Source organism: Otolemur garnettii, unplaced genomic scaffold (genome assembly GCF_000181295.1).
Source record: "Otolemur garnettii isolate 467f Iridium unplaced genomic scaffold, OtoGar3 scaffold00043, whole genome shotgun sequence".
NCBI lineage: Eukaryota > Metazoa > Chordata > Mammalia > Primates > Galagidae > Otolemur > Otolemur garnettii.
In genome coordinates this window covers 7207845-7217381 of record NW_003852438.1, presented here as the reverse complement: position 1 = coordinate 7217381, position 9537 = coordinate 7207845, and the positions used below count along the sequence as shown (strand labels likewise).

The window sequence follows — 9537 nt, the reverse complement described above, 5'->3', positions numbered from 1 at the left end:
GCCCAGGAGTTGGAGGTTGCTGTGAGCTGTAATGCTACGGCACTCTACCCAGGGGGACAGCTTGAGGCTCTGTCTCAAAAAAAAAAAAAAAAACTCTTGATTTCAACTGCTGGCACCCACCAGGGAAGCTAGAAGGCATTTTGAAGGATTGAGGCTTGACTTAACTCTCCTATTTTTCCCAAACCCAGTCTACTCAGGAAAAGTTTAAAGGTAGGACCACTAGGGTCCCTTGGATGTGGGTCTTCAATTACAGTGAAGAATTGCTTATAGATGGAGACACATTATGAGAAATACTGTTGTGCATTTGTGCAAACCTCATAGATTGTCCTCGTACAAAACTAGGTGGTATAAGCCACAGCACACCTATGCCGTGTGGTATGGCTTTTTGCTCCTGGGCTATATGCCTGTGCAGCATGTGACTACTGAATACTATAGGTGGTTGTAACACATGGTAAGTGTTTATGTATTTAAACACATCTAAATATAGAAAAGGTACAGTAAAAATAAAGTAGAAAAGATTTAAAAATGGCACACCTTTGTAGGGCGCTTACAGGACTGGAAGTGCTGTGGGTGAATCAGTGAGTGATGAGAGAATGTGAAGGCCTAGGACATTATTGTACACTACTGTAAACTTTATAAACATCGTACCTTCAGATTACACTAAATTTATTAACTTTTTTCCTTTGCTTCAGTAATAAAAAACAGCCTACTGTAACTTTGTTTGCCTATAAACTTTTAAAAATTTTAAACTTTTTACTCTTTTGTAATAACATTTAGCTTAAAACATAAGCACATTGTACAGCTGTATATAAATATTTTACTTTTTTTTTTTAGACAGAGTCTTATTATGTTGCCCTTGGTAGTGTGCTCTGGCATCACAGCTCACAGCAACCTCAAACTCTTGGGCTGAAGCAATTCTTTTGCCTCAGCCTCCTAAGTAGCTGGGACTACAGATGCCCACTACAATGCCCAGCTATTTTTAGCGATGAGGTCTTACTTTGGCTGGGGCTGGCCTTGAACCTGTCCTCAGGCAATCCACCTGCCTTGGCCTCCACAGTGCTAGGATTATAGGCCACCACGCCTGGCCGTACTGCACTTTTATACTGAATGCCAGTGTTGTAAGTGTGTTTATACCAGCATTACCACAAAGGTTTGAGTAAAGCTACTTTATACTACTACTGTTGTGACAGCTATGACTTCACTAGGTGATGGGGCTTTTTCAGCTCCTATATAATGGTACAGGACCACCGTCATTGGCCAGAACTTCGTTGTATTTGTGCGTGAGATCTAGTGGCTGTGAACAGTGGATTGAATCAAAGTATCCCCCTTTGGAGAAGGTTGATTTGCTTCCAGATTTTCTCAGTCATCTTGCCTTCTAATCTAGGGGAGTCCCCAGGCCTCAGTGTTTGACGCCCTCCTCCCATCCATCTCTCTGAGCAGTCTCTCCCTTGGAGACTGGTACCCAGCATAAGGCTTCAGCTGTACCCCACCTCTCAAATCTCCTTTCCCTTCAGGCATCTTATCAGAGCTCTTGGCCTGGCCCTCTCCCATAGGCGCGTCTGTAGTCCCAGGAGATATCCACTTGGATGAGTATTTATTAAAAAAAACACAATTTTTTTTCCTTTTAAAAATTTTTTTAAATTTCTATTTATTTATTTATTTTGAGACAGTCTCACTCTATGGCCCTGGGTAGAGTGCTGTGGCATCATAGCTCACAGCAACCTCAGACTATCGGACTCAAGCCATCCTCTTGCTTCAGCATCCCAAGTAGCTGGGACTACAGGTGCCCACCACAATACCCAGCTATTTTTTTCTATTTTTAGTAGAGACAGGGTCTTGCTCTTGCTCAGGCTGGTCTGGAACTTCCTAAGCTGAAGCAATCCACCTGCCTAGGCTCCCAGAGTGTTAGGATTACAGCTGTGAGCCACCATGCCTGGCACCATTTTATTTTCTATCCAGTGTTCCCTATATGCATCCCTATTTCTCTTAGGGGTACCATTATTTTTCCCATCGTCCAGGCTCAAAATCCTTAGGTCATCTTTGAGTCTTTCTTGCCCTCCAATGTAGATCCCCTAAGTGTTGACTTTGGTGCAATCCAGAGAATGACCATGCCTGCTAAGTTTTCCATTTGTCCTTTCCTGCCAACATTACCCTCCTTCAAGTGTGGATTGCCTCTCACCTGGTTTACGGCAGCAGCCCGTTAATACTTCTGCATCCTGCAGCTATACACTGGTCTTCTCAGAGCATCATTTTCATCACATTTCTTTCAGTGACTTCCTGTTTCATGCAGGATAAAATTCAGATTCCTTGCTTTGGCTGCAGTGGAGACTCCACAACCTCATGCAGCTCTGCCCACCTCCCTTTGCTCTGCACCCCAGCTGGCCAGTGCCTTCACTGACCTGGCAGGAGCCCTACTCATTCCCTCCATAGCTCATGGCTTTCGCTTTCCTCCCCCACCCCCCAGTCACCCATGCCATTTCTCCTGCCCACTTTCAGAATTTAGCTCCCTCCTCCGCAGGCCTTCTCCAGTCTTCAGCCTCCACTTACCTCCCTTTCAGAATTCTGACTACACAGAGGAGCAGCTTCCAGCCATGCCCTTGGTCTGTGTCCTCCCCGTGGGCAGGGGCTTTTTCGGTCCCCAGCACAGAGCTGGTGCTCACTCTAAGGAAAACTCCCAGCCTGGAAGGGACAGGATTGTGCTTATTTAACAAATGCTTCCTCAGCATAACCTACTTTCCTTCTTGCTCTAGGAAAGGGGGCTGGGATGGAAACAAAAGAGACGGACTAAGCCATTTCACCTCCTCTGCCCCAGGCTCCCTCCCCCTCTGTCTCCAGGAAACTGCCAGTGTCCCCTCCCACACCCCCACTCTGGGCTTGGGTTCACACAGTGGGAGGCGCCTCTTCCATGCTGGCTGCCTGCTTCTCTCAATCCTGCCGTTTGCTTTTTGCCTTTCATCTCCTCTCCCCACCTTTTAGGCCAGCTAATGATTATACAGGGAATTTACCTCAACCTGCTGTTCCTACCCCAAATCTATCACATTCTCTTTAGGGCAAGGGTCATGAGACTTATGTCATGACCACGAGACTGCTGCATTTGCCTCACTTCTCTGCCACCTTGGTCCTGCTCTTCTGAGAAGCTAACTGTGCAGTTGCCTCTAGCTCTCCTGGGCTGCCCACGCCGAAGGTCGGCCTCTCGTCTTTGCCTTAGGTGGGCAGTGGCTCCTGGAGTCCCCTGCTTAGCACTGACTGCCTTTTTCTCTTCCACCTCTTTCCACTGGCTTTCTGCTTAGATGCCCTCACTTGCCCTGTCTGTCACTGCCTGGATGTCTGGGACTGAGTCTTGGCCCACTACAGAGTAGAGGCTCTTGCTGGTTAAGTCCAGGCAAGATACAGGGCTGGGTAGGGAATAACTCTTGCTCTACTCACAGATTTTATTCTGATGGCTGATTCAAAACCACACCCTGCCCTTGATGGGGACGCTGTGGCTGTGGAAGCCTTGCTCCGGGAGGTGTTTGGGATTGTTGTTGATGAGGCCATTCGTAAAGGAACCTGTGCCTCCGAGAAGGTGAGTCCTTTCTCCTATCTTCTGCCCACCACACTTAAACTTTTCTTCTTTCCAAATCCAGCTCAAAACTTTCCTCCTTTGGTAAGGCTTCTCCCCAGAATTCATCACCATCCCCCTGGGTGTCTCAGGTGTTATGTGTTAGGTCTTTCTGTGTTTGTTTACCGTCACTTTGAACATATCCCTAAGTTGTTTTAAGTGCAATTTGGCTATGCCTTGGTCTGGAGATGTGGTTTGGACAGCCAGCGTACAGATGCCTCCCTACTACCCCTCTTAGGTCTGCGAGTGGAAGGAGCCAGAGGAGTTGAAGCAGTTGCTGGATTTGGAGTTGCGGAGCCAGGGGGAGTCCCAGGAGCAGATCCTGGAGCGGTGCCGGGCTGTGATCCACTACAGCGTCAAGACTGGTGTGTCCTGGGTTCTGGTGGGGGGAGTCTCCGGAGTCTGCACCCCGCTCCACTCTGAGCTCCCTGCCCCGCTCCCCTTCTCCAGGTCACCCCCGGTTCTTCAACCAGCTCTTCTCAGGGCTGGATGCTCACGCTCTGGCCGGGCGCATTATCACTGAGACCCTCAACACCAGCCAGTGAGCCATCCCGGCCCCCCACAGAGAGTTTAGGTTTGCTGGGGTAGACAAGGGAGGATCGCTTCCTGGGAATCTCCATTGGCAGAGTGTTTCCTGGCATCCTTCAGCCCCATCCTCCAAGCCTCCCATTCCTGGCCCCAGTTTCATTCTTGCTTTCCTGATTCTCTGTCACCAACTTGTTCTCTTCCACTACTTCCTTCTCCCATTTGGAGCGCCTCCTTTCTCTACCTCCTCTGCTGGCTAAGGGCTGTCCCTGGTAGTCCCTCTCCATCTTTTCCTTTTCTCGTCATTCCCTCTCTGGCAGGTACACATATGAAATTGCCCCTGTGTTTGTACTCATGGAAGAGGAGGTGCTGAAGAAACTCCGGGCCCTGGTGGGCTGGAGTTCTGGGGATGGGGTCTTCTGCCCAGGTATGTAAGAAGGAGGGGCCCACTTCAGCCTTTTTAAGGGTGCCCCATCATTCTCTTGCCCTAAGCAGCTAGCAGGAAGGGGTGATTCCTCTTTGTTTCCTTTCTACCTGGGTCCATGCCAGCCCAGGAAGGGCTGGCCAGTCCCATTATCCTCATGCTTGGCAGCCGTCCTTGGATCAGTACCTTGGTCCATGCTCTCTCCAGATAGCAGCTGTCCCCTGGGTGCAGCCCAGGGTATGGAGGGGGCAGTCAGGTCCATCTGCTGCTCCTGGAGAATTCGTGGTGTGAGAGTCAATCACCACTGCCTCTAGTGGCAGTTCTTCTGATGAAAAGGTCAGGGGAGGTAAGCTCCAGTCTTGACCTGGTGCCCATTCTCTTGCCACACGCCCTTCCTGCCACAGGTGGCTCGGTCTCCAACATGTATGCTATAAACCTGGCCCGCTACCAGCGCTTCCCAGATTGCAAGCAGCGGGGCCTCCGGGCACTGCCGCCCCTGGCCCTCTTCGCTTCAAAGGAGGTAGGAAGGGGCACAGAACCACCCTGGGCTTCTGATCCTTACCTCTAGTCAGCTAAGGCAGAGACCTTTCACCTCCTCTGTCTGCCCTGCCCTCCTCTCTTCCAAGTAAATACTCCTGTTCCCTCTACCTTCTATTTGGGGGCAGGAGTAAGGACAAGGGGCACAGTGGATGGGGTCCATACTCCTGCTCAGAGTGTGGCCTGTGGACCAGCAGCATTGATATGACCTGGGAGCTTGTTAGACATGCAGAATCTCAGGCCTAACCCCAGAAGCACTGAGTCTGAACCAGCAGACCCCCAGGTGATCTATATGCCGGGGACATTTGAGAAGCCCTGGTCTGTAGGATCCCATCTAGGGAGACTCACACTTGCCTTTCACCCATCTCTCTCCTCTACAACCTCCTGCCTGCTAAGCATGACCCCAAGTCGTGCTAACCTGACTTCTGCCTTTCTTTACAGTGTCACTACTCCATCAAGAAGGGAGCTGCCTTTTTGGGACTTGGCACTGACAGTGTTCGAGTGGTCAAGACTGATGAGAGGTGAAAGTAGTTCTGTCCACATGGCCCTGACCCAGCTTGGCACAGTGTACCTTCCTGCTGCCAGAACGTGCCAGCCTTAGGCGCATACCCCTGTGGACTTCTCTGTCCTCACCGTCCCTGGAGAATTGCTGTGCCTGGGACCTGCCAGAGTCTCCCGCTCCTGGCCCTGAGAGCTCTCTCATCCCTCTTAGGGAGAAACCAGCACTGTGGCCTCTGCATTGCCAGCCCCACTTGCCCTGCTTTCACAGGCTTTTTTTCTTTTTTGAGATAGAGTCTTATTCTATCAACCCTCAGTAGAGTGCTGTGGTGTTATAGCTTATAGCAACTTCAAACTCCTGGGCTCAAGTGATTCTCTTGCCTCAGCCTCCCAAGTAGCTGGGACTACAGGTGCCCACCACAATGCCCAGCTGTTTTTTTAGAGATGGGGGTCTCACTCTTGCTTAGACTGGTCTCAAACTCCTGAGCTAAAGCAATCTACCTACCTTGGCCTCCCAAAGTACTACGATTACAGGTGTGAGCCACCTCACCTGGCCTCGATAGGCTTTTCAGTGCCTCCTGGACTAGTAAACTTATCACTTCTCTACTGACTGGATTTTCTTTTTCAGAGGGAAAATGGTCCCCGAGGACCTGGAGCAGCAGATCATTATGGCCGAGGCTGAGGTGAGTGAGTGAAGGGTTCTAGGGTGGTGGAGCAGGGCCCATCTGTCCCCTTCAAGAGGGTTGTTTGGGCTCACCTTGCTGAATGTACTCTTTGTGTCTTTCCTGAGCTCCATGCCCACCTGTGGGGCCAGGACACTGGGCTGCTCTCAGAGCCTCTGCTGGTTTCTAAGGGGCAGGACTGAGCTGCTGAGGGAGACCCAAGCAACACCACAGGGAGGTGGTTGTGGGCTGGGAGGGTCTGTGCAGGGGAGCTAAAGAAGACGAGGAAGCGGTGGTAGAGGGTACAGCTGGATGTGTGACTGCTGTAGTTTCTACACTTATCTGTCTACTGCTTCAGAGTTCTGCTAAGAATTCGAGCTATAGGTCCGGCGCCTGTGGCTCAAGTGGCTAAGGCACCAGCCACATACACCTAAGGTGGCGGGTTCAAATCCAGCCTGGGCCCGCCAAATAACAATGACGGCTGCAACCAAAATATAGCCGGGCGTTGTGGCGGGTGCCTGTGGTCCCAGCTACTTGGGAGGCTGAGGCAGGAGACTCACTTGAGCCCAGGAGTTGGAGGTTGCTGTGAGCTGTGATGCCACAGCACTCTACCCAGGGGGACAGCTTGAGGCTCTGTCTCAAAAAAAAAAAAAAAAAAAAGAATTCGAGCTATAAACCATCACCACAAGTGCATGGAATTATATGCATGAAAACATTTCTTGGAACAAAGTGTAAAATTTAAAAAAATGTAAATGTCCATCAGTAGCCGGGCACGGTAGCTCACATCTATAATCCTAGCATTTTGGGAGGCTGAGGTAGATAGATTGCTTGAGCTCGTGAGATTGAGACCAGCCTGAGAAAAAACAAGACCCCATCTCTACTAAAAATAGAAAAACTGAGGCAAGAGGATCGCTTGAGCCTGAATTGGAGGTTGCTATGAGCTACAATGCCACGGTACTCAACCCAGGGCAACAGCTTGAGACTCTGTCTCATAAAGAAAAAAAAAATCCATCAGTAGATAAAGTAAGTTATGATATATCTGTGTGTCTTGTTTCTTCCTATGTAAAATGGGCATAATACGGAACTTGCCACATAGGGTTGTTTTAAGGATTAAATGAATTAGTATAGGTAAGCCTCTTAGAAACTGCTCCTGGCACATAGATACCTTATAAAATATTAATACTATTGCCATTTTTGTTATTGTTAATTATTATTACTAGAAAACTGTATAGCCATTTAAAAGAATAAGGTAAGAATATAGATATATACTGACATCAAAATATTTCCACTATATATATTAAATATATATTGCAAGTTACAGTATAGACTAGACATTATGACCTATTTTTATTATTAGAATAGTAATATGTATTTATTACTTTTTTTTTTTTTTTTTTGAGATGGAGTCTCACTCTGTTGCCCTGGGTAGAGTACCATGGTGTCATAGCTAATTATAGCCTCAAACTCTTGGGCTCAAGTGATCCACCTGCTTCAGCCTCTTCAGTAGCTGGAACTATAGGCTCTGGCCACTGCGTCCAGCTAGTTTTTCTATTTTAAGTAGGGACAAGGTCTTGGTCTTGCTCAGGCTGGTCTCAAACTCCTAAGCTCAAGCAACCCTCCTACCTCAGCCTCCCAGAGTGTAGGATTTACAGGCATGAGCCACTGAGCCTGCCCATAGAACAGTATATATTTATTGATATATGGATGTTACCTCTGAGTAGCAGTATGGGCAGCAATTAAAATAGGAGATTTTAATTTTTATTGTATAAACTTTTTTTTGGTAATATGTTTAGTGAGATTTAATTTATTGGGATATAACTCACCCACTTAAAGTATACAATTTAGTAGTTTCTGGCATATTGACAGAGTTGTGTAACTATTGTTACAATCAATATTAGAACATTTTCATCATCCGTGCAAAAGAAACCCCATGCTTTTTAGACATCACTTTCAAATTTTCCCAAACCTCTCAGTACTATATAGCCAGTAATCTACTTATCATCCATGGATTTGCCTGTTCTGAATGCTGGAGTCATGCTACACATGGTCTTTCAGAATGAGCTTTTGTTACTTAGCATAATATCTCCAAGGTTCATCCAAGTTGTAGCATGTCCCAGTAGTTTACTCTTTTAATGGCCAAATTATATCCCATTATATGGATACACCATGTTTATTTATCCACTCCTCAGTTAATGGACATTTGGGATGTTTACATTTTTTGACTAATGCTGCTATGAACATTTGTATACAAGTTTTTGTGTTAACACATCTTTTTCATTTCTTTTGGTTATATACTTAGAAGTGGAATTGCTAGGTCATATGGTAACACTCTGTATTTAATCTTTTTATTTAGCTTTTTTTTTTTTTTTTTTTTTTGAGACTGGGTATTGCTCTGTCTCCTGGGCTAGAATGCAGTGATATCATCATAGCTCACTGCAACTTCCAACTCCTGGGCTCAAGTGACGCTCCTGCCTCAGCCTCCCAAGTAGCTGGGATTACAGGCATGCACCACCACACCTGGGGAATTTTTCTATTTTTTGTAGAGGTGGGATCTCACTTTGCTCAAGCTGATTTCAAACTCCTGGCCTTAATCAATCCTCCCACCTCCCCCTTCCAGAGTGTTAGGATTACAGATGTGAGCCACTCCACTGGCCTGTATTCAACATTTTCAAGGTGGCCACACCAGTTTACAATCCCACCAGCAGTGTATGAGGGTTCCAGTTTCTCTACATACTTACTAGCACTTGTTGTTATCTGTTTTTGATTATGACCATTTAGTGGATGTGAAATGGCTTATTGTAGTTTTCATTTGCATTTTCCTGATGATTAATGATGCTAAGCATCTTGTCCTCTGTTTTTTTTTGCTATTTGTATATTTCCTTTGGAGAAATGTCTATTCCAGATCTTTTGCCCAGTTTTTTTCCCTCATAGAGATTTTATTCCAGTAAGGAATTTGCACATATTTTATAAATATGTGTGAAACAACTGCATGTATGCTGAGAGATCCATGTTCATCTCCCCTATGTGCTGAAGCGACCACAGGGAGCCTGAGGGGTGAGGATATTAGGTTGCTAAGGGTAATACAGGAAAATTGACCTAATGAGGACGTGAGGGAATCAAGGAAGGCTTCCCTTAGAAGTGATGGTTGAGGCTCGGCGCCTATAGCTCAGCAGGCTAAGGCGCCAGCCACGTACACCTAGGGTGGCGGGTTCGAATCCCCAGCCTGGACCCGCCAAACAACAATGACGGCTGCAACCAAAAAATGGCCGGGCGTTGTGGCGGGCGCCTGT

The 9537-nt window shown here is 47.3% G+C and overlaps 1 protein-coding gene across 3 annotated transcripts in view; it reads left to right on the top strand.

Annotated features, from left to right (window-relative positions):
- The window catches only part of CSAD (cysteine sulfinic acid decarboxylase), a 35312-nt gene that overhangs the window by 18117 nt on the left and 7658 nt on the right, over nucleotides 1-9537 (top strand). The window contains exons 1-8 of one of the 3 annotated variants that reach the window (XM_012805639.2): nucleotides 3052-3208; nucleotides 3429-3565; nucleotides 3840-3966; nucleotides 4052-4142; nucleotides 4447-4553; nucleotides 4955-5070; nucleotides 5529-5608; nucleotides 6214-6268. In XM_012805639.2, coding sequence (XP_012661093.1) covers nucleotides 3440-3565; nucleotides 3840-3966; nucleotides 4052-4142; nucleotides 4447-4553; nucleotides 4955-5070; nucleotides 5529-5608; nucleotides 6214-6268 — 702 coding nt within the window. In that variant the 5' untranslated portion in view covers nucleotides 3052-3208; nucleotides 3429-3439. Of the gene's footprint in view, nucleotides 1-3051; nucleotides 3209-3428; nucleotides 3566-3839; nucleotides 3967-4051; nucleotides 4143-4446; nucleotides 4554-4954; nucleotides 5071-5528; nucleotides 5609-6213; nucleotides 6269-9537 lie in introns of those variants that run through there. The other 2 variants (XM_012805641.2, XM_023513586.1) reach the window with 2 other exon arrangements.